The following is a 25305-nucleotide window of genomic DNA, read 5'->3' on the forward strand; positions in this document are numbered from 1 at the left end:
AGAAAAAACCCTGGTACACCCAGCTCGAATTAGCTCTGACGTGCTTGTTGACTGATGTCTGTCTTGAGCCTTTCCTTCCTAGCTGTATGCCAGGCATTAAATTAACCCCATATGTTCATACAGAAAACATCCCAATAGCCCAGCCAGCAGACAATAATCATAAATTATTACAGAGCAGCTCCAAAGCCATCAAACCATGGTAAAAAATAATCTGACAACTGTTTCATTGACAAGCAATAGTGCCCTCAGGCTTGGGTCAGGGAGATTCTTTCTTATGCCTGTGAAAAGCCACCCAAAATTGACCAAGTTACCAAGCTTTCAAAATTGCATTTTGCACGTGCTCAGCAGAGAACTGTTAGAATGTTCTCTGAAGAATCTGGCTGCATTGATTGTGCTCCATCCCATCGCAGTGCCTGGTGCGGACGGGCCACCTCCCCGGAGTGAAGGAGCATGGCCCCCCAGACCAGGGCTGCTAGTGGCCGTGCTGAAGAGGAGAGCCGGGAGACTCTGTCCTGGGCTGTCAGTACTCCTGAGGGAAGAAGGCTGGAGGCCACGCACTGCACAATGAGGAGAACACAATCTCAGGCAGCTGAGGACTGACTCCTTGGGAAAACACCAGTAGGTGATCATGGGATTAAAACTTTATCTTCCTGCACACGCACAAGGGGGCAGCATTAAGGTTGTGTGGATAACCTTGATACTGCCACTGCCTGTTTTTGAAGCGCTTTGATTTGCAATTGTCACATGCCTTCAGCGCGGGAGGAAGGCAGAGCGGGAACAAATGGCTGGAAGTTAAAGACAGATGAATCCAATAAGAAATGAAGCATCAATTTTTCACGGTGCAGGAGAATAACTTTTGGGACTAACTCCCAAAGACACACAGATTCTCTGTGCCTGGATTGGCCTCCCTGGAAGGTATTTTAGTCACAATCACCTAGCAGGGGCTCACAGTGTGACTACTGTGCCGACGGTGAAGCCCTTTCTTTGTGGGCAGCTGCAGCTCACATGGGTTCCTGCTGCCGGATGTCACCACCCATCTCCCCGCCCCTATACACCCCAGCAGTAGTGCCCACCCCACTCCCACCCCAACTGCCGCTTCTGAGCTCTGCGGGCACGGCAACGGAATACCAGACCCCACAGACGCAGCCCTCGCTCCTATCTGCCCCACTTAGGAAAAGGGAAACCAACGGCCCCTTCTGTAGGTCTCCAGGAAGGTCTCGGCCTCCCGAGTCAGCTCTTCCTCTAGCGCCCTCAGTCGGGTCTCCTTCTCCTGCCCCGTCATCTCTTTTTGGCACTGCCCCAGCAACGACCTGCGCTGCTCCGCTAACTGCTCCGCCATTGCACTCGGTGTCACCATCAGACAGTCGTTCATTCGCTGGGACAGGCCATCCTGCATTGAGGGGCAGAGGACGGAGAGAGGAGAGGGGCCCAAGTCTGTTAGAAGGGGTGGGTTTGCAACCCTGTCTCACCAATGGACCCTCTGGCTACAGCCCAGCAACTCCCACTAACCCCTGTGACTGAGATCGGGACCCCCATTGTGCCTGGGTTGGAGTCTCCCATCTCTGCAGCCACCCTGGGAGCCGGAGATATGAGCTCCCCTCTCCTGCCCCAAAGCCCACTGCCTGTGGGGCTGGCTGGGATGGTTCCTAGGGGTCCCTTGGCTGGGGGCATCTCCGCACCCTGGACTCACCTTCTCCTTCAGAAAGGCTGCGTGGTCTGTGCGGGCGCTGGCCCTGACTCTCTGGTTGTGGAGGTTGATTTCCATCTGTTCAGGTAGGACAAGGCCAGGGTGAGCAACAATTTATGGGGCCCTGTCTCCACCTAGTGCTGTTAGCCCGTGTGGCAGCCGCTTGGGGCTTTTGGTGCCACTGGTCTCCAGTTTGTCCTTCACGGCAGCCCAGCCTTGGCTCCGTTCCCCGCCCCAACCTGCACTTTGCGCTTGCTGCACTTTCCTGCAGCCAAGGATAGCGCGTCACCGATGCCAGCTCTCGTGTGTCTGGTGGTATTTGGGGGATTTTATCTGTCTCCAGGAGGCAGGTGGTTTGGATGGGACTCTCAGCTCTCTTTTTGGTGGGGGGAGGGAATTGTTCTGTGCTGGGTTAAATCTTGTTGTGGGGGAGCAATTGTTGGCCTGAGACTTGATCAACCCCCTCAAATTAAACCAACCTGGGGTGAAACTCAGGGGTCTCACCACTTAAAAAAGAAAGTTCTGGTGCTGATCAAGCACCCCCCTCCTCGGGAAGGTCTCTCACCAGAATTATAACCACCGGTTTGTACATTTCAGACACCCAGGGTCTGGGAAATTAGTGAGGATACAGAAGGAGACTCAACAAATGGTAAAATAAGCTCTGAGCAGTGTTTTTATGCTGAGCATCTGCACAAACAGAGAAGGTCACAACTAATTTACCATTTGGGCATGAAAGATAAAATGTAGAAAACTTGGTCAGGAAGGACGCAGAGGTGCCAGAGTGTAATTGGTTAACATTTCTGTTATTTAGGGGTGTGGGATAGTGTGACAGGTTTAGTAAATTTGAAGGAGGGAGCTAATTTTACCTATATAATGTAAATGACAATGTTCTTTGGGAATCAGTCTGGAGTGCAGAACATCAAGCTGCAAAACACCATACCCCCTGCATGATCGTGACATGTACGGATGCCCGGAACCCCCCGATGAGTGGATCCTGACTGGCCATTGGGTGAAATTTGTCTGTATATTGGGAGTGTTCAGCATTCAAGATTTTCTCGATATATGTATTCTGTGTACGTTGCTAATAAATAAATGTTTAGAGCACAGCTGCGTAAGGCTCTTTCACTGGGGAAAGGTTCTGTAGACCCTTAGAGCCTTGAGCCCGGAGGGAAATGGCGGGTACTTAAATTGACCAGGTTTCTTCCTGAGCCCCATCGGTAAGGATTGGGTTGCCAGAAGCTGGGAATGAACGGCAGGCGATGGATCACTTGATGATTGCCTGTTCTGTTCATTCCCTCTGGGGCACCTGGCATTGGCTGTTGTCGGAAGACAGGGTACTGGGCTACACGGACCTTTGGTCTGACCAAGTAGGGCCTTTCTTTTGCACTTATGGCTCTTACAGTAGGGAACCAACAGTAGGGAAAGGATGAGGGTGCCTTAATTGACTGGGTCACACCTTGAGCCCTAGGTAGGGTATAGGTGGGGTGCCCTAAATTGACCAGGTAACTCAATGACTCGGCTGGAGCATCTACACTAATGTGTAACCCCAGCTTAGGACTGGTTGAACCGTGGATTCCAGCCTGGGGCTCCAGCATATACACTGCATTATGCAGGCCTGAGTGCAACCGCCCGTATCCCAGACTTCCTAGCCCCCTCCCCAGCTGCAGCTGCCCGTTCCCCTTTTGTTGGAGGCACAGCCTGGGAAAACTGGACTGTTCACCAAACTTGACTGGACAGAGGAGAAAGAAAGTTGGTTTGCGGGATACTTTGGTCAGCCTCCCAGAGCACGAGTCCAGCAGGACTGCATCTACACTGCAAAGCAACAGGGCTTGAGCCCTAGACCTCCACTGGATCGATCGCTACCCTGTCGATACAGCCCATAGTGAAGACATGCCCTTAACATACACTTTAACATCTTTCTCTAAAGCCTTTTCTTCTTTCGTTGGTGGTGGCTTAATCAGAGCTCTAGAAAGAGTTTCTGCTGCTATGCATGTGTAACCCTTCTGCCCATCAGAGTTGGCAGCAACAAGGGCCGGGTTCAGTATCTAGGGGTTACTTCTCAATAACACAACGCAAAACCGGCTCGAGCCCCCACCCAGTGACCTGGGACAATTACACACCACCCACCCTGGGTGCCTCTAAGAGGCAAAACTTTGCCTCTCGCAAGCACAAATTCTGAGTGTAGCAAAAAACCTTTTAATAAAGGAGGGAAACAATGCGGCATTAGCTTGGGGAAACAGCACCAACAGGATGCATAAACATACATCATGAGCAAAGAAGTCCAGCAACCCAAAAGTCCCATTAATGTGCCTGTCCTCTCCCCTCACCTCACTCACAGCTGCTGTCCTGTGGACCATGTATTCATGAGTTCAGAAGTGCATACACAGAGTTCTCCTCCCAGCCTGGATGGAAGGGGTGGAGAATAAGGAGACACCTTACACCAGGGGTCTCAAACTCAATTTACCTTAGGGCCAGTGCCAATTCTAAAGTCCTCCCAGTGGGCCAATAATTTCACTCATGCCGCCCAGAACCCACCCCCCAAAAACTCTGCCCCCCCAAAACTCCGCCTCCCACCTGCCTAAGGCTCTGGGATGGAGTATGGGTGGGGGAGGAGGTCTGGGGGAGGAGATTGGGGTGCAGGCTCTGGGAGGGAGTTTGGGTGCAGAAGAGGTGAGAGGTTGGATTCTGGGAGGGAGTTTGGGTGCGGAAGGGGTTCTGGGGTGCAGGCTCTGGGATGGAGTTTGGGGGGTGAGGTGTGTGTGGGGAGGGGGTGCAGGCTGCGGGAGAGAATTTAGGGGCTGGGGGTGTGGGAATGGGGTGCAGGCTCTGGGAGGGAGTTTGGGGACAGGAGGGGGTATGTGGGGAGGGGGTGGTGGTGTAGGCTCTGGGAGGGGGTCGGGAGTGAGGCGCTTACCTGGGTCTCCAAGGCGGGGTGGGTTGGGGGCCTCCGCACGCTTCTGACCCCAGGCACTGCCCCCCTCAGAGTCCCATTGGCCGCAGGGCCGCTCGGAGCAGGGCAGCGCGGAGGCACAGCCCTGCCCCTGGGCTGCAGGGAGGGGCCGGCAGCCACTGGAGTGAGCAGGCAGATGCCGCTCAGATCCGCTGCACTGCTGGGGCCCCTGAGGGGGGAAGCGCCCGGGGGTGGCAGGTGCGGCCAAGGGAGAGACCCGGCCCCAAAACTGCTGGAGCCCCGTGGGCCGCATTGGGTAAGCTCGCGGGCCACAGATGCCTGCAGGGCAGGAGTTTGAGACCCCTGCCTTATACACTCCACTGCCTGGGCACTCACTCGCTGCACCAATGCCTGGTTGACAGATCTCCCTGCCAGTCTCCTTGCTGGCCACACCAAGATGTCTTCCAGGCCCTGCCTTTATCATAGCTCTCAGTGATGTCAGCTGATAGTGGGGGAGCCTCACTGTTCATGCACAGTGGGAAGTCTCTTGCATCAGAGATACTGTCCCAAAGCAGGTCTAATACTTAGATGTAAGCATCAGTGGTTGCCACACCGCAGCATGTAACAAGACTCCCAATTAAGTCTGAATTAGATCTGTTATTACACAGTGGGGAGAAAGCTGGTCAAACAGTGTCTGGGGCCTTTGGACAGAGCACCCACCAGGAACAAGTACCTATCCCCACACTCTCTGAACTCACTGGGCTTTGGAACCCACGTCCCATGCCTAATGAGTGCTGTTCAGTTGAGGGTGAGTATCTCAATTGGAAAATGTCAAATACAGTTCTGAAGTCAATCATTCATACAACCAATATGATGACCCTTCATTACCCCTGCCCCAATAACAAGGAGACTGAGGATCCAACACCAGCCAAAAGAGACCATTTAGGCCAGCAATCGCACCATGCTGAGCACCTAGGCAGGGTGGGTGTCACTCCAATACAGTGACAAGGGTCAAACAAGCTCTCAAGAAATAAAACAAAACGACCTCCTCCTCCTCCTTCAAATCCCTCCTCAAAACTCTCCTTTGCTGCAATGCCTAAAAACCCCTGTTTGTACAGCGCCTAGCACAATGGAGTCCTGGTCCATGACTGGGGTGCCTAGGTACTACCATAATACACCTAATATGATTCTTCCCAGAGGGACCTAGGGTTGTGAGGCAGCTCCTTACCACCTGCCCTTAGTGTGAGGAAGCTTTTTCTATGCCTGTAGTGGGTCAGCTCCCCAGCTTGGCCAAGGGTAACACAAGCCCTCCCCTCACGGCCTTACAGGCCCCGCTGTCACTCTACAGGTTAGCGATAGGCACATTCCAACCCTTGATCCCTTGAGTGTCTCCCTGGCATGTCCAGCCTCTGGTCACTGGACATTCTCAGTATGCACAGATCTGCTGCTTCCAAAGAAATAGGAAACCCCAGCTACCAGTTACACCTCAGATCACCGCTCTCCTCAGCTCACAGCACTTAGAGATGTTCAGAGTGAGATCCAATATCAGTTCATTTACCAAAGACCAGAGATTCAAGTAGTAGCAAGTAGAAGTATTGGCAACAAATGCTTACATATCAAATAAAATCCTCACATGCATTCTAGAATCTAGACTTAATTAACAAGCTGCTCTCATGTCTAATAAAGAATTGCTCGCCCCAAATCATTCCAGTGCTTTTCTGTGACCTTATTTCATGAGACAAACATGCTGTCACTTTATTCCTTGGTAAAGGACCCAGGGTGTCCCTGGGCACCCCTAGGTCTATCCGAACAATCCTATGGCTTTATGCATAAACAGGACACCCCCTTCCTGACTGGTTCTTCCTGTAGATTTCCTGTCTTGTAGATTTTAAAATTTTTTCATCAGCAATTGGCTCAGAATGCTAACAGGCACACAGGGTGAGGTATACAATGCAACATACACAAAGAACCAGACAGGGAGAGAGGTGTCTGTTACCTCTTACCTGGGAGGTACAGTGCTGAGGATTGTTACCTCTGGCTACCTGCCTGAATCCCAAATCCTTAAGAACATAATTTTCAGTACAGATACGTAACTCCCTAAATATTCTCTGTACATACATTTTGCAGTGATCATGATGGCTAATGGACTACGGGCTCTCAGGAGAGACCTCACATGCCACCCTTTGGTATTATGCAGAGATCTGATCCAGAGGATCCCTGTAAAACCCTCTGCACCCCCTGTGCCCTCTGTCGTTTGGCACCAAAAGGTCCCTGGGTTTGTTAGTCTCTAAGGTGCCACAAGTACTCCTCGTTCTCCATACTTAGGGCACTGTTTCTTCATGTGTTCAAGGGATGTGAGAAAGAAACACAATTTTGGGCCGTCCCTTGGGGCTGGGGTCTGATAATTAGGGTCACTGGGAGGTTCTGACCCACAGCCTGTCTCCAGACCCTGGTATCAGCGCTGCTTTCAGCCCAATCCCAACCCTACATGCAACTTTGACCACCGTGCCACACATTACCATTTATCTTGGCCTGTTTAATGAGCTCTTGGTCTACCTCCAGGAGCTCAGAGCTGATAACATTAACTAGCACCCCCTCTGGTACCACTGAAGTCTCTGACTCGAGGGTCGGTATGTTAACCTGGATGGATCAGGGATTGTATTTGGATTCGCCATACTTAGGGCATTGTTTCTTCATGTGTTCAAGGGATGTGTATAAGAAACATTATTTGGGGCCGTCCCTTTGGCCTGGGGTCTGATAATTAGTATTACCAGGAGGTGACTGGTACTGGGCTGCTGGGTGCTTAGTCCCCCCACCTCCTCTTTCCAAGGAACAAACCGGGGGACCCCTTTCCATGCCAGGCTTTTGCCCTTCCCTTTCGGACCAGTGCACTATAAATGGTCTCTCTTGCATGTATCAGTCAGTGGCATTGGCTGCTTTTGCACAGTTTGTTGGACAAGTCCAAGAGTGGACTTCTCAAGTTTTTTGAGGTTTCTAAACTTTAGGTGAGATGCCTCTGCAATAATTTGAAACCTTTTAAACACAGGTCCCTTAGACCACGTGTCTCTGTCTACCAGAAGCAAAGGACGACACCATCTCCTCTAAGGCAGCCTGGCTTTGCTGCCTGCGAACAGTGAGAGATGAAGGCCTTTTTGGAAGAGGGCAATTCTTTCTGAGATTCTGTTTGTCTCACGACAGAGGTTCAGTTACAAAAATCATTGCAAAAAATTCAACGCATTAATCCTAGAAACAGTGTGAGGTCACCTGAACAGGCAGGGCAGGACGAAGGAGACATGGGGATGGGGTGAGGAGCGAGGGGGAAATTGCATCTCTCGATATTGAAATAAGAGTTCTCCCACTATTCCTGCCTCATTTTCCAACCCTGCTTTGGATGTTATGTTGAACATTGTACATAATGCAAGACAAAAATACAAGTTAATCATATAATTATTGAGGACAGTGCAACTCCTGAATCCCCTCCTCCCCTGCTGCATCCGTGGCCTATGAGAGCTGTGGAGTCAGCACTCAGGACAGGGGCAGAGCGCAGAGATCCCCTGTCTCCCGCCCCCAGGGACTGCAAGGACGTGCCGGCGGCTTCTGGGAGCGGCGCGGGGCCAGGGCAGGGCAGCCTGCCTTAGCCCCACTTCGCCACAGGACTTTTAGCACCTAAAATCTCCCAGTTTGGCTTCAGTAGCCTCCGGGAGATAGAACCTGATTCCAGGAGACCCGGCAGCCCCTACTAGTGGCACCAGCCTCTTCCTACTGGGGGGCTGAGATACGCCTCAGCCCTTCCTCACCCCGGGGCCCCACCCTCTACTCCTCCTCTTCCCCCAAGGGCCCGCCCTCTGGCCCGGGAAGGCGCAGCCGGGCCGTGGGAAGGGCCGCTCAGGGAGCTCGGGCTGCTGTGGAAAGCCTTGGACCCTCCACCTGCCCTGGGTGGCAGGGGCAGAGACATGGGCTGGGGGCTGCTCTCAGGCCCCCTAACCCCACACCCAGGGCAGGTGGAGGGTCCAGGGCACCCCTCAGTGGCCCCGGCTCCCTGGGCAGCTCTAACCACAGCCCAGCTCTGACTTCTGTCCTGGCCTGGGGCCCCAGGGGGAAGAGGAGGAGCGAGGAGTGGGGCCACTGTTCTGGTGCTGGTGCCCCACCCCACACTTCTACACAGGGGCCAGGGCTCATGCTGGGGAACCCAAATTGGCCAGGGGCTTGGGCCTGGGCCTGGGCTCTGTTTGAATCCACCACTGTCCCCATCAAATTTACCTCCCTTCCCTTCTCCCCGACTCTGCCCCTCCCGTCCCATTATTCCCTCCTCTCCATCCTGGCTTCCCCATCCCTCCTCCTATTCCCTCCTCCCCCTCCTATGCTCCCTCCCCGACTCTATCCTCTTCTCCCACTCCCTGTGCAAACACTGATTAAAATCCAACAAGGGCGTCTCCCTTCACCCCTCCCCAGTCTGTCTTGTGGGCACCAAGTCCTTGGTGGGGTGGGGGTGCTGGAAGGAGGAGGAGCCTGGGCTCTGGCAAGGCAGGGGAAAGCACCGTGGGGAAAGGGTCTGTCTATCACAAAAGCAGGCTTCCCCGGGTGGGAAGCTAGACCGGAACGGTCAAGGCGACGGCCAGTGACTCCATGTCAAGGCTGTTACAGCGCCTGAGGAGTTCACACTTGTTCCTTGGTTGGTGAAATGTAAGGATCGAGCTCACAACCAGTTCGGTGCCTGCCCTGCTTCTGAACAGCCTGCCCTGAGGCTAGCATGACAAACCGCATGACAAGCTCTTTCCTCATGTGGTGCTTTCATGGGAGGCGGGCGGGGGGAGGCCTGGGCTACTGGGACCAGGGGATGGGTTGGGAAGGGGAGGGCAGCCCAGCCCAGCCGTTTCTGCCTCCCCCCCCGCTCCCTCCCCGCCGCACACAGAGCGGCTCCGGCAGCTCCCAGGCCTTCCCTGTGCAGCGTGTGGTGCTGCTGCTGCTTTGGCGCGGGCAGGGCCCCGTGTGGGGGATTTTGGCCCTGCCGACATTTCCCTGAGGGACACCGGGGAGAGACGGGGGAGGGTGATTCTGGACACTTCCCAACTCAGCTGTATCTGAAGGGAATTCCACAGGGCAGAGGAAAGGGCCCTTCGTTAGTTCAAGGCAGGGCCACTGTTGAATATCCCAGGCTGTTGCAAACTCAGGTGTGAGAGCGTATCTGATTGTTTTGATCATTTAACAACTCTCTTCTCTTTCATTTCTTTTCTTTTTTAATAAATCTTTAGCTTTAGATACTAGAGGATTGGCTGGCAGTGTGGTATTTTGGGTAAAATCCAAACTAATATTAATATGGCTGGCCCTTTGGGATCAGAAGAATATTTTATATAGTGAACAGAGCTGTAAATAACTCCTCACTTTACTGGACCTAGGTGCTGACTGGGAGCCAGAGAACTGGACTGCAATAAATGGGGCTGTGTGATTTCTTTTTTGCTTCTTGATAACCAGTGGGGGGCGGGGTAGGGGGAATCAGGAGCACAATTTGTAACTGGTCGGTGAATCTAACTGCAGTGTTAACCACCAGGTTTGAGAGAATCTGCTCTCCTTTTTCTGCCTGCCCTGACCTTGGCATTTCAGTGTGGGCTTTACTGGGCACCACGGGTCACAACATCCACTTTGTACCAGTCTGTCTGTCTCCAATTTTTCCTTATTTCCTACAGAATTTTATATTATAGGCTGAGGAGGACTTTTACCTGCTTTAGACAATTTAGGTCCAGGATACACTTCTCTACACAACCTGCTCCACTCGGGTTGCTTGCATGATACATCACCACTGTGCTGTCCATTAGAAAATGTACCCTGTGGTCTTTGATCTCAGGCAGGAATGGGTTCAAGGCCCAGATGATGGCTAATTCATTTATGTTCAGTTTTTATTCCCATTCCTTCCACCCACACCCAGATCCAGGCTCATCTTCACAATCTTCTGGGATGGCGAGGAGCCCAACTGTCCAGCTCCACGGGCACCTCAGCACCACACTCACCAAGAGTGTGTTTGACGTCCTCTGTGCCGTGGCCATAGTGGAAGTATGTCCTTTCACTTTCCATGTCCAGGCTCCTGTCCTTTCACTTTCCTTCCACAGGAGGACTCGGGTGCCAAAACAGGTCCTTTATAGCCCTGCACGGATCCCAGACCTCCTGCTTTGGACAGATCCAAGGGTTTGGCTTTGAAAGCCTTCTTCAAGAGAAAGGCTTGATGCTAGCTCTGTCTGTGTTTCCAGGCCCAGGCTGTGCAGGATCGGGCAAGCGGCCTTTGCCAAGAGAGGGCAGACAGAGAGCCTGTGGATCAGATTTCAGGAACATAGAAGGGCACGAGGAACACCTCTTGGGGCCCTGGGCACGGCATTATGCCTAGCATAGAGGTGAAGCTGCTCCAGGAAGAGAACTGTGCTACAGTGCAGACAAATTAATGAAATCTACAATAATAAACTAGCCAATATTAAGACCAACAGAGTTTGTACAAGGATACTCTACAACAGGCTTGGTGTGAGATGAAGCCTGGCACTGAAGATCCTGCTGTCACACCTAACCATGGCAGAGAAGGAACTGAGGGGCTCAAGGACAGCAGATTCTTCATTTCACCTTGACTCAGAGTTTGCTTGTGGCATCCAGCCAGCTAAAGGTCCCAATCCTTTGCATTGCCCAAGGCCTCATTTCCCCCGTCTCAGCGTGCACAGCCCACCTCAAAGCACTTTCTCTGCACAGTGACTGACCCCAGCTGGCCCTGGGAATGGCCATAAAGGAGGCCAGAGTCAGCACAACTACAGTTACTGGGAGGGGAAGGTTCCTCCCATTTGAGGTCACACACAGGATCTGGTTTGTCCCTGGTGAGATGACCCGGATTGTTATGGATAGAAAAGGTTGTTTGTTTACTGCTTTGTTCAAGGATAGAGTTAAAATAGCATGGTAGACCCCGACCTCTCATTTCTGTCCTTTCCTGGTTAGGATTACACTGAAAAGAAACCCATGGGAATTGTCTGGAAATTGTGCACTGCGTGGATTTCCCCACGATCAATGAGTATACATTGTCATTTCATGGGGAAAGGTGAATCAGAGAGTTACAGCGCTGTGAACTACTTCAGCTCCAGGCTCTCATTCTAGTCTCTTGTTAACCCCAGTTTATAGGAATGCACACTAACCTCTTCCAAACTTTCCTTCTCCTCTTTATTTATATTCTCTTGCTCCGGAGCTTCTCTGATCTGTGAGAATGAAAGAGATGCACATGATTCAATTATTAGAGCAGTGAGGATAAGCCTTCATGTGAGTATGTGTGAGTTGCTGAGGAGAGCGGTATCTGCCATCAAAATATAATCAGAGCTGCTCCACTCTCAGTTCTTGTGGCAGGAGGATTTTCAAAGGAGGGGCGACAGGCCATGCAGCTCAGGCCTTGTGTGGGGAGGCTGGGTCCCGTAGGGGGCAGGTCAGATTCTCAGACGCTGGGATGGGTGGGGAAACAGCACTGAAAATGCTTCTGAAAACCTGCCCCTCCGGATGCTGGGCCACGACCTCAGGGCTGAGAATTGTCAGAGGTGAGAGGGAAGAAGTGCAGGATACAAACAGTCATGTGACCCCTCACAGCTTATGGGATCTCTGAGAAGGTCCATGTCGGGTCGCTAGGGACTAGTGGGGGAGACACAGAAGAAGATGGAAACAGGGAAATCCCACATAATTTGGGTTTCAAGGGACTGGGAGGCAGTTGCAGGTGCCAGACACCCTGAAGGAATTCCTGAGCACCAAGACAGAGGAGTATTTCATGGGATGCAGGGGAGCCAGTGGAGAAATCTCAAGGGCCATCGGCCACTTCCTGAGGCAGTTACCCAGTGATTCCATGGCAGGACCTGACGTCTCTCACCGCTACACTGATTTACTTCATTTTTTATATTGGGCCAATAGAAACTTTTCTTTAGCCTGTCATGGACCCTCTGTTCCCAGGTGACCAGCAAAACGACAATCGTGGTAGTAACATTAACTCTGCATGCTGCTGTGAGGGCACAACCAACTGTTTGTAAGACTCCCCAGGACTTCTGCTTTTTCCAACTGGGGATCCCCTGTAAATCCTTCCCTCGTCTATAAAAAGCGTCCCCCTGTTCTCTCTCTCTGGGGCACAACTGTGGCTGGCCTCCCTTCTGCTTTCCAGTGAGGGGTCGCACTTTCCTCTGCAGCAAACTCCATTTGGCTTTTCCTTGCACTGAGAGCTCTCTCAGGTAAGAGGCGCGACTCCCCCTCCCGCTCCCCTGGAGACACATCGCTACTTTCTGGTGATAAGGGTGCAGGGGTCTCTTCTCCCCTCTCAGCTGCCTCTCCCTGCTCTGCGTTTATCTCTGGGAACTTTGGAACATATTCCCTCTTGCCATGGGTCACAATGCTCACAGCTCTGGGAAGTAATATTATGGCCTTTCCCACCAATACATCAGCTGGTAAATTCACAAGAATCCGGACATTTAAGGTATCCCCTAAACCTTCCCCTCTAATTCAATGCAGGCTAAAGGAACCTTGGTTCTATATTTTCCCAAGGCCAGGAGTGTTACCTCTTCCCCTAGGATTACATCACCCTCCTTAACCACAGCCCTCCTGATTAGAGAAATCCCTGCTCCAGTGTCTCTCCACCCCAGTACATGTTACCATTTCCCTTGGCCTGTTTCATAAACTCTTTGTGTCCCTCCAGGAGGTCAGAGCTGACAAAATTAACTGGATTTTTCTCTGGCACCAGTGAAGGCTCTGATTTGACTATATTTACTATATTACTATACATGTTACTATATTAACATGGATGGATCAGGAATTGTACTGGCACTTCTTATACTTATTACACTGTTTCTTCATGTGAACAAGGGATGCACATAAGAAACATTATTTTGGGCCGTCCCTTTTGGCTGGGGTTAATTAGGGTTATCAGGAGGTGACTGGTCCTGGGGTGGTGGGTGCTTAGTCCCCCCCGTCCTTCCCCAGGAACCAACTGGGGGGCCCCTTTCACGCCAGGCTTTTGCTGTTCCCTTTGGGACCTGCACACTGTAGATGGTCTCACTTGCATGTATAAATCAGTGGCAGCAGCTGCCTTTTCCACAGTTTCTGGGACTTTTCCCACATCACTGCCCTCAGCTCACCAGAGCAGACATCAGAGAACTGCTCCTGAGCAATTCGATCTACCAACTGATCATAAGGCCCCTTTCCTTTTGATCCATTTTCTCAAGTGGTCCCCCAGTTTATGAACATATTCCCTGTGACTTATCAAGTTTTTTGAGGTTTCTAAACTTTAGATGAGATGCTTCTGGAATAATTTGAAACCTTTTAAGCACAGGTCCCTTAGACCAGGTGTCTCTGTCTACCAGAAGCAAAGGACACCACCATCTCCTCCAAGGCAGCCTGGCTTCACTCTCTTTGCAAACAGTGAGAGATGACGGCCATTTTGGAACTGGGCAGTTCTTTGTGAGATTCTATGCTCATCTCACAGACAGACTTTCAGTCATGTAAATAATCGCAGCAACCGCCATCCTCCCCCCCCCCCCCGGCCCAATATATTTATCCTAGCAATGGTATGAGGTCAACTCAACAGCCAGGGCAGGACAGAGAAGACATGGGGGTGTCGGGGGAGCGGGGGATTGAGGAGTAAATTGCATCACTCAGAATTCAAATAATAGTTTCCCACTCGAAGTTTCCAACTCTCCTTTGGCTGTAATGTTGAACATTGTATATAATTAAAGACAAAAATACAAGTTAACCATATAATCTCTATTGATGACACTGCAACTACTGAATCCCCTCTCCTCCGGCTGTATCCCCACTCCTCCTCCGGTATCACCTCAGTCCCTGACGGACAGTGACTCCCCCTGCTGTATCAGAGCGCCCCCGCCGCATCTCACAGGCTCCCCTCCCACTCAACAAATGTAGAATTTATACTTTTTCATCTCACTCCCTTTCCGTTTGATTGTGTTTGTTCTCATCAGGCCATCTCCTCTGTCTGAGTTTCCCTTTCCCCATTCATTCATCATCAGACTATGCCATTAGTGCAGTGGATATTGGCAGATAGGAAGTTATAACACTCATGTTTACACAGCAGTGGGCTGCTTTCGAAATCAACTGAACTGCTCAGCTATGGAGGGAAAATCAGTTGAGATGAGGTGTATATTAAGGAAGCAGGTTTCATGCAGAGTGAGAGACTGGCCTCCCAGCTCTGTGCTATGGACCATCACAGCACTGTCAGTATTAGTTCCCTGCGTCCTTTGGATCTTGAACCTTCACATTGATGGGACCTCGTGATTTTTTCAAAAGGGGCTTAATAGAAAGAAGCAAGAGAGAAGGAGAGACAGCAAAGGCCATTTCCCTCCTGTGCCCGCCCAAGCGCGCGCACACACACTCTCTCTCTCCTCTCTCCCTCTCTCTCAGGCTCTGCTGCTTTCATCTGTTCTGCACACCCTGGCTATGCATTGCCAGACTTTACCGTGTCTGGGTTGTGCTCTGCGTACCACCCTGGACTCTTTTCATGGGTTTTTAACACTTGGCTTTGGGCTCCTTTTCACACCCTGGTAATGTAATTTACTCAGAATTAGCTATGTCCCCTCAGCCATAACGCCACAGACACAACGTTTTTACTCTGGGAAGTGCCTTGGTTGCTGAACTAAACATCTTATCCATGCTCACTAAACCAGACACCTAATGAGACTGTGACCATGTGACGTTCGTAATGATATGAAGATTGTAATTGCGACCAATGGAGATGTGGCCCTTCCTAATAGTAATAAAGACCTCTATACCTTGCCTCACCATATAATATTGACAGATTGTAATACTCCCTTTTTGGTTTATGTCCTTCCCTCCACTCTCATTTTTGGACCGTGCACTTTAGGTCTGATGGCCATTCTGAATGAATTTTATATTTTTATGGGGAACATTAGGACTGCTTGTGTGCGTGTGTCTCTCACATCGAGAGCCATTGTAAAGGTTAGAAGAAAAAAGGCTTTTTACACATTTTAAATGAGATTGGGGAAGAGGAATACAGTGGTAAGCTGGAAATATGTTAACAGGTCTTTTTAGACAAAAATTGTGTTTATGCATTTAGGTTTAGTTTCAACTAATGACTGAAAAATTATTATGTTTTTTTGAATATTAAATATTTAGTAACAGAATGTGATTGTAGAGAAAATAAAGCGGGGGTGGGGCGGCGGGGAGTTAAACAAGAACAAAGCGAGAGAGGCTGTAGAACAGCTGAGAAAACAAAAGCCTTTCAGCCTGTTACAGACAGAGAGAGAATAAACTCAGAGAGGCTGCAGAGAAAGTTTTAAAACACCTGGAAAGGAAGGAGGAAAGGAAGCAAGAGGGTATCTTGATGTCCTATTCCTGCACTTGTACATATTAACGGAAAGGAAAAGGTTGTGGCAGATGCACTGTCCAAGCAAGAGCGTCGTGAGCCGAGTAAAAAGGGAAAGGACACGTCTTCTTCTGCCCCAGGTGTGGCTAGGACAGAAACAGGGCTGCAAAGTGTCATAATGAAGAAAATCCTTCCTTCGTGCAGTGGTTCCCAGCCACGGCTCACCTTGAGCTCCCGGGGCTCTTCCCCCGGCTCCCGGCTGGCAGCTGCCGGAGGGAAGGGGAGGGGCAGAGGAGCCGACCCATTGCTCACACAGGCAGGGATGGGGGGAGAAAGGGAGATTGAGCTCTGATTGGTTGCTCCACCCCCAGAGGAGGAGGGGCAGTGAGGCAGATAGCCAATCAGAAGGTGACTTTCCTCACCTTGCTCTCACATGTACCTTTTCTAAAAATTCTGCAGCACACCTGTTCGGGCCTGACGGCACACCAGGGTGACATGGCACACGAGTTGGGAAACGCTGCCTTAGTGTGTGAAAAGTGAACGACCAGTTCGGAGGAGTTGAGGAACTGCCAAAATGAACCAGGCAGAGAAACTGGATTAATCTAAACTAGGGCCGTCAAACACTTAAAAAAATTGTGATTATTCATCATATTAAAAAATGTAGCCACGATTAATCAGTTTTAATCACATTGTAAAACAATAATAGAATACCGTTTAAATATTTCTGGATGTTGGCGGGAAGTGTGTGTGTGTTGGGGGAGTGTGTGTGACAGAGTGTGTAAGAGAGACTGTGAGTGTGAGAGAGACTGTGTGTGGGGGAGTGTGTGATGGGGACAGACTGTTTCTGTGTTGGGGGAGTGTGACGGAGCCAGTATGTGTGATGGGGAGTGTGAGAGAGGGACTCTGTGTGCGTTGGGGACTGTGTGAGACAGTGTGTGTGTTGGGGGAGTGAGGGTGTCAGCGAACTGTCTCTGAGCAGAGCACTCACCAGCCTGAACGCTTGTTCCGACAGTAGCAGCTGCTGGCAGCTCCCATCCCGGACCCAGAGGTAGCTGCACAGACAGGCTCCCCCTGTTCCCCGACCCCAGCTCAGCGGTGACCAGGTACATGGGAGGGGCTGAAGCCGGGAACAGCAGGGCTGAATTCCAGAGCCCCGAGCCCGGTGCTCCCCGGGGGCAGAAGCCCTGAGCCCAAGGTCAGAGTTGGGGGGACACAAGGGTGTTGTCCCCCCAAAAAGACTACAGTGCAAAAGCAGGGCAGTCCCAGGGCAGCTCCACACCCCTGCCCTTCCACTCCAGCCCCCTGGCTAGGTCGGAGGTAGGAAGCTAGAGCTGGGCAGTGCGGAACAGCTGCTGCTCTGGCTGGTGCCATGGAGCAGGCAGCCATGGAGTTCCCTCATCTTCTGCTGAGGCTCGAGCAGGGGGCTGAATCTGCTTCTCAGCTCCCAGTTCCCTTTGCTCATACAGCCAGTAAGAGCCAGCTGGGTGGGGGGACACAGCTCCGTGGCTGGCAGAGCCCTCAAGGAACAGAGATGGCAGGGGAGCCCTCTGGGCACACAGCCTCTAGCTCCCCCTTTCCTGCGCCCTGAGCTACCCTGTCCCAGCACCCTGAGCAACCCCCTCTCTGCACCCTGAGCTACGCCCCTGCCCACACAAAGTCCCTGGTTACCCCTCTCCCCCCGCACCCTGAGCTGTCTGCAAACTTTTGGAGCTGAGTCCCCGCCCCCTCCCCTTGAGGTATAATTTTTTGGTAGCGCCCCCACACACAACCCAGGCAGGCGGTTGGCCTGCTGAGATGAGTCAGAGGGTGGAGGTGGTTGTCCGTCCCCAGTCACCACCCTACGGAGCTTGCTTGAGCCCCGCTGGCCCCTACCCACCCAAAATAGAAGTCAAACTACACCTATGCCTGATCCCCCCCGGCTGCATTCCCCCTCCCCGACTGGGACTTCACCCCCCTAACATATCCCCACTATCCTCTGGTGGGCATTCCCTCCCCAATGTATCCCTCCCGTCACATTATTGACTTGAACTGGTAACATATAGAACATGGTTGCAACTAAGATCCTGTAGTGGCACCAAATCTTATACAAAGGGGGTCAAATAAGTTGTCTAAAATAAGGTTATGGTTTGCTGGTTATGATTATGCTGTCTATACGTGTGTATCATTTTTGTACTTAAAGTTATGAACATTGGCTCTATACTGTCTGTATTTCAAACTTATCCTATGCTTCTGGGTGACACCCCAGACAAGTTGGTGTCAGCTCTGCCTAGCCTGCTTGATGGCCATTAAGGACCATCAGCGATACAGCTGACCCATTGAGAGAAGGCAGACACACCTTGTGACTCAGCAAAGTATGCAGGGACTTGGCCATGTGACTCCAAACTCCATTTTGCTGTAATTTTCCACAGTAAGAACAAAGAGGTGTTCTTACCCCTGGAAAAGACGATAAAAGGCTGATGCCTCTTCTCCTTCTTGTCTTCAGTCCTACTCCATACCTCTGGAGGGACTTTGCTACACTGAAGCTTTGAACCAAGGACTGAAAGATGCATCCCAGCTGTGGATGTTCTCCAGAGACTTGATTTGAACCTGCAGTTTATTCCATCACTGCTGCAAGCCTGAACCAAGAACTTTGCCTTCACTGTATGTAATCGATTCCATTTAACCAATTCTTGCTCTCATCTATATCTTTTTCCTTTTGTGAATAAACTTTTAGATTTTAGATTCTAAAGGATTGGCAACAGCGTGATTTGTGGGTAAGATCTGATTTGTATATTGACCTGGGTTTGGGGCTTGGTCCTCTGGGAGCGAGAGAACCTCTTTTCTTTTACTGGGGTATTGATTTTCATAACCATTCGTCCACATAACGACTGGCACTGGTGGTGATACTGGGAAACTGGAGTGTCTAAGGGAATTGCTTGTGCGACTTGTGGTTAGCCAGTGGGGTAAAACCAAAGTCCTCTCTGTCTGGCTGGTTTGGTTTGCCTTAGAGGTGGAAAAACCCCAGCCTTGGACTGTAACTGCCCTGCTTGAAGCAATTTGTCCTGAATTGGCACTCTCAGTTGGGTCCTGCCAGAACCAGCATCGTTACACCCCCACTGGCCATTATAAACAATGCATTACTTCACCATGTCAGGGTGAGCAGGGCCCTGTCTCTCCTCAGTGGTCCCCTGCCCCTCATGCAAAGAGCCCATGGGCACCCACTCTGGCTACTAATCCATGGTTATTGGTGCAGGCTCTCAGTCAACAGATGTATCTGTCTCTGTCCCTCACCAGGAGGCCCCAGAGCCTCTTCCTAATACTTCAGCGTGTGCTTCCAATCTAGGGACTCCTACTTCTCGCCTGGGCCTGCAGGCAGCTGCCCCCACGCAGCTCTCAACAGATACACCCCTTTCTAGGGGTTCCCTGTACACTAACTGCTGAGTGACATGGACAAACACAGTCATCAACTCAGCCTGACCAACCAGTGGAAGGGCAAGGAATTTTGTATGCCCCTGTGATGTTATTGATTAAAAGTTAGTCTTCAGGGAATGTTTGTCTTTGTTGCTACCTCTGCTATAGAATTGCAACCAATCTTATCCAAAGTATGTCATGTACCGTTTCACTGGAAAAGTTATGATTTGCTGAATATGATTACCCTCCCTGTAGGCCTGAAGTATTGTTGTAGCTGAAGTTATGAATATTGACTATGCACCTGTATTTCAAATGTGTTTACTCCTGTGGTAACACCCACAAGGTAGTTTACATCCAGTCTAGCCAGCACATTGTGAGTGGACCATTTAAGCAGATAGTCCATTAAGAAACACAATGGGCCATAGAAGCAGCTTATCCCCACCTGATAGACTTTCCTGTGGACGTTTTAGCGAGAATAAGGGTAATGGCTTCTGCTATGACTCATGGAAGCATGCAGGGTCATGTGGCCAGCTTATGTGACTCTGAACTCCATCTTGTGCCTGTACTTTCCCACAAACTAAGGCTGAGAGCACCGCCATATGAGGGAAAGTAGAAAAGGCCCTGGAAGCATCTCCATTTTGCTTCTTTCCTGCTCTGACCTTGTGACTACGGACTTATAATAAAAGGAGTGTGACAACCAATGGATTGAGGACCTTCCAAGCTTTTGGAAGTCATAAAAGCCAGCAGTTTATTCCATTGCTGCTTCAAACCTGATAACAGAACTTTACAATGAGTGTATGTGTGATGGGATGTACACACCCCACACCATGCAACAAGGGTTAACGGATTATTTTGGTATCAGCCAGCCCCGCCCTGCCACACCCACATCAAATGTTCCATCTGCTGGAGGAATTAAAAGGCAGGGAATTTGCTCATTTGGGTGGCAGAGCTGGAGGTGAGCAGACCTGTAGCTCAGAGCCCCAGCCGTGCAGCAAGAAGCCTTAAAGCTCTGACACCGCTGCCCAAAGGGGCCCTGACTGAGGGAAGGGAGGACCTACCCCAGAGAGGGAAGTATCCTGTGGACCCTGGTGGAAACCCCCTCTTATTAGTGTGGTTTGGGTTTCCCCACCAGGGGAAAGCCTTGGACTAAGCTGACCTGAGGCAGTTGGATGAGAGGAAGAGGCCCAGGGAGGACAGCTTTAAGCAGCCTTGGTTGCCAGGCTACAGGTAGCCCAAAAGGCCCTGGGTCAGAGCCTGGTGGAGTAGGAGGGCCTGGGATCCCCTCCCCACAGCCCCCTTGGCACTCAGGGATTGCAGCTGTGACCACTAGGCCACTGTCCCCAAGTGAGGACTGTTACAGCATGTATTGGATTCCTTTCACCATTTTAAATCTCTCCTTATTCTTTTCTCTCATAAATAAACCTTTAGATGTTAGATACTACAGGATTGGCAACAGTGTGATTATTGAGTAAGATCTGAATTATACATTGACCTGGGCACGTGGGTGGTCCTTGGGGATCAGAAGAACCCTTTTTTTGATGAAACTGGTTTTAAATAACTACTCATCATAAAGCTGGTGTCTGGGTGGTGAAACAAGGACTGGAATACCCAAGGAGGCTGCATTTCTGACTTCTTGTTAGCCCGTGTGGTGAGACCGAAGTTTACTTATGTTACTGTTTTGGAATATCTTACAGAAGAATAACCACCAGTTCGTGGTGAGTCTGTCCCATTTCTCAGCAGTTTGTCCAGAAGCTGGTATTCTCAGTTGTGACCCACTGAGGCTCTCTGACAGCCCCTCAATAAGGGAGAAACAAACAGAGAGGGGAAAGGGGAGCCCAGCTGTGATATTCTGGGTAAACATAAAGCCTATGGGGATAGGTCTCTTTGAAGGGAACACAATGGTTACTATCGGCATCCCCATTATGAGAGAGGAAGGACACCTCCGAAACAGTGGGGCCACGGTCCAGATAATAACTCAAAGAGCAATTTTCCCAGAGAGCGCACAAGAGGTGGCTGATGTACCAAACCCCCACACTGAGGGGAACTCAGCACAGCAATAAAACAATGTTTGGGAACCAGGCTTCTTGGATCAGCAGGGCCACATGAAGAGACTACTCCAGGGCAGCCCTCTCTTCTCAAGACCTAAGTTGGTGTAAGCCTTCTTTTCCCTTGTCAATGCTCAGCAACACTCCCCCAGGTGACTGGCAAGTCACAGCTGCCCAAACTGCTGAGCCCTCATCCTGTGAGTAAATGAAATAACATCTCCAGGCACAGACAAGGCCTCACTGGGAAAACAAAACCTGATCCGATGCCCAGTGGGGACGTCAGGAGACATAGAATGGAATTGCCTTTCCTGGGTACAGGCCAGGATCACCCAGACAACCTGCACCTCCAGAAGAGGAAAGAGAGGCAAGGTGACGAGGATACAGCTGGGATCCTAGTATTCCCCCTGTTGAACGTGTAGGAAGATTCCGTCTACACTAACCTGGGGGAGTTCACCCAATCAGGCCTCCCTTCCCATCAGCAAGAAACCAGATCTGCAGTCCCAGCCCTGAGAACGGCCTAAGCGAAGGGAAACAGACTGCCAGGAATGGGACACGTTTCCTTCAGTACCAGATAGGAACGGATCACAGAAGCCCTTGATGACCAGTGTTGCCCTCATGAGGAGGAGAGGGGGTGGGAAATCACAGAATAACTACATCATCTCTCTCCAACTCCCACGCTTCCAACACTCCCACCCCCTCAAACTCTCTCTCATGACCCCATCACACCCCTCTAAACACAAGCACTCCCCACCATGCCACCCATCCTCAGACCCCCTTTCCCCCAATCAAGAACAAAGGTGCTCCATTCCCCTCCCTTCCCACTCCCGTCCCCCTTACATCCCTCAAACACGGACTCCTCTCCCACTGATGCCCCATGTGCTCCCTCCACCCTCCATGCCCTCACACACACGATCCCCTCCCCAGTACAAATATCCTCCCCTCCCCCTTCACCTCCCTTCACACACAGGCTTCCCTCCCACTTCTACCTGTCTTTCTGTCCCTCCTCCCCTGCTGTAGCCCCACCCGCTCCCCCTGTTCACCACTCACTAGTCATTGAACAATACTCTTCCTCTCTCCAGCCTCACAGAAATGTAAGGCAAGAACTTAACTGGGGCAAGACATGCGTATATGGACAATCCAGGCGCTAGCGAAGTCTGTACTAGGACAGAAATAGCAGTGTCGGAAAAAATACCGATCATCTGGATAATGCCTCCTCCTCCTCCCCCGTCCTCCCTCTCACACACGTCGCCCCCCCCCCCTTCCATCTGTTCTGCAGGCCCTGGCTGTGCATTCCAGACCTTACCGTGTTCTGGTTGTGCTAAGTGCAACCTGGACTGTGAATTTATTGGGTTTAGCTACATCTACACTTAAACCAGCAGAGGCACCGTTGTAATGCTTCAGTGTAGACACTCACTACAGGGGCTCTCCTGTCACTGTGGTTAATCCACCTCTCTGAGAGGCAGTCGGGGGTGTGTCGGTTTAACGACATCACCGAGGGGTGAGGATTTTTCATGCCCCTGATCTATGTAACAGGCTCAACTTTATTGTTTAGAATAGATCTGGCCTAAAACTTGACTTTGGGATCATTTCTACATCCTGGTCATGTAGTTCAGTGGTTCTCAACGAGCGGCACCTCAACCAGAGGTCTTCCACGGGGTACAACAACTCCTCTGGATATTTGCCTCGTCTTACAACAGGCTACATAAGAAGCACTAGCAAAGTCAGTACAAATTAAAATTTCATACAGACAATGACTTCTTTATACTGCTCTATATCCTATTCACTGAAATGTAAGTACAATATTTATATTCCAATCAATTTATTTTATAATTATTGGTAACAATGAGAAAGTCAACAATTTGTCAGTAATCGTGTGCTCTGACACTTTTGTATGTTTGTCTGATTGTGTAAGCAAGTAGGTTTTAAGTGCAGTAAACCTGGAGGTACGCAAGACAAATCAGACTCCTGAAAGGGGTATAGTAGTCTGGCAAGGTTGAGAGCCACTGCTGTAGTCTACTCGGAATTATTGCTATGTCCCCTCAGGCTTAATTCCACAATAAGGGGTGTGTGTTTGTTTGCCCGTCTGTCTGGGAATTGTCCGGTTGAATTAAAAAATCTCATATATGGTCACTAAACCAGAAACCTAAAGAGAATATGACCCTGTGACATTCCTAATGATTGGAAAATTGGTTCTTGTCACCGATGCAGATGTGGCTCTAATCATTGGACTGCCTTTTGTATTAATTGCATGTAGTGATGTGTAGTCCGTACCTGATTGTGTAAATCTTGTATATACATTTAGCTGGGGATACAGGGGTGATGGCCGCCCTCTTCCCTGCGGAAGGAAATGGGCAGGGGTAAAATCTGATAGGGAGCCATGACAAATGCAAACTGTAGTGTGCCTAGGCCAGACAGCAGGAAGGAGAGTGACCCCAGATAAAACCTGACAAAGCTGATAAGGGGGGAGGGATTGGTCCCCCTTTCAGGGAATATGGGCATTGAGTGGACACTCAAAGGAAGTGATGGCGTATTTAAAACCAGCTTCCGACACAGTGCCAGAGAACTTCTGTTTTTCCCAATTGGGGATCCCCTATAAATCCTTCCTCCTTCTGTCAAGAGCCTCCCCCTGTTCTCTTTCTCTGGGGCATTACTGTGGCTGGCGTCCCTTCTGCTTTCCAGTGACGGGTCGCACTTTGCTCTGCAGGAAATTCCATTTGGCTTTTGCTTGCACGGAGAGCTCTCTCAGGTAAGGGGAGTGACTCCTCATCCCCCTCCCCTGGAAACATATCGCTACTTTTTGCTGATAAGGGTGAAGGGGTCTCTTCTCCCCTCTTACGTGCCTCTCCCTCCTCTGGGTTTATCTCTGGGAGCTCTGAGACATATTCCCTCTTGCCATGGGTCATAATACTCACAGCTTTGGACAGTGATATTATGGCATTTCCCACTAATACATCAGCTGGTCAATTCTTCAGAGCCCCCACATTTAAGGTATGCCCCAAAACCTTCCCCTGAAATTCAAGGCAGGCTAAAGAAGTCGTGTTTCTAAATTGCCCAACGCTAGGAGTGTTACCTTCTCCCCTGGGATTATATCACCCTCTTTAATCACATCCCTCCTGACTAGAGAAATCCATGCTCCAGTGTCTCTCCATCCCAGCACTTGTTACCATTTACCTTGGCCTGTTTAATAAACTCTTTGTTTCCCTCTAGCTGACAAAATTAACTAGCACCCCTCCCACACCACTGAAATCTCTGACTCAAGGGTAGCTACATTCACCTGGACGGATCATAGAAGCATAGAATCATAGAATCATAGAATATCAGGGTTGGAAGGGACCTCAGGAGGTCATCTAGTCCAACCCCCTGCTCCAAGCAGGACCAATCCCCAATTAAATCATCCCAGCCAGGGCTTTGTCAAGCCTGACCTGAAAAACTTCTAAGGAAGGAGATTCTACCACCTCCCTAGGTAACCCCTTCCAGTGTTTCACCACCCTCTTGGTGAAAAAGTTTTTCCTAATATCCAACCTAAACCTCCCCCACTGCAACTTGAGACCATTACTCCTTGTCCTGTCCTCTTCTACTACTGAGAATAGTCTAGAACCATCCTCTCTGGAACCACCTTTCAGGTAGTTGAAAGTAGCTATCAAATCCCCCCTCATTCTTCTCTTCCGCAGACTTAACAATCCCAGTTCCCTCAGCCTCTCCTCATAAGTCATGTGTTCCAGACCCCTAATCATTTTTGTTGCCCTTCGCTGGACTCTCTCCAATTTATCCACATCCTTCTTGTAGTGTGGGGCCCAAAACTGGACACAGTACTCCAGATGAGGCCTCACCAATGTCGAATAGAGGGGAACGATCACGTCCCTCGATCTGCTCGCTATGCCCCTACTTATACATCCCAAAATGCCATTGGCCTTCTTGGCAACAAGGGCACACTGCTGACTTATATCCAGCTTCTCGTCCACTGTCA

The 25305-nt window shown here is 50.6% G+C and overlaps 1 protein-coding gene across 1 annotated transcript in view; it reads right to left on the minus strand.

Annotated features, from left to right (window-relative positions):
* Nucleotides 1-1167: 1167 nt before the first annotated feature.
* LOC141988580 (uncharacterized) overlaps nucleotides 1168-25305 on the minus strand; it is a 186393-nt gene continuing 162255 nt past the window's right edge. The window contains exons 25-27 of the mRNA XM_074954423.1: nucleotides 11738-11797; nucleotides 1691-1765; nucleotides 1168-1390 (exon numbers count right to left, since the gene is read on the minus strand). Of these exons, the coding sequence (XP_074810524.1) occupies nucleotides 1169-1390; nucleotides 1691-1765; nucleotides 11738-11797 (357 nt within the window). The 3' untranslated portion in view covers nucleotide 1168. The remainder of the gene's footprint in view (nucleotides 1391-1690; nucleotides 1766-11737; nucleotides 11798-25305) is intronic.

Source organism: Natator depressus, chromosome 6 (genome assembly GCF_965152275.1).
Source record: "Natator depressus isolate rNatDep1 chromosome 6, rNatDep2.hap1, whole genome shotgun sequence".
NCBI lineage: Eukaryota > Metazoa > Chordata > Testudines > Cheloniidae > Natator > Natator depressus.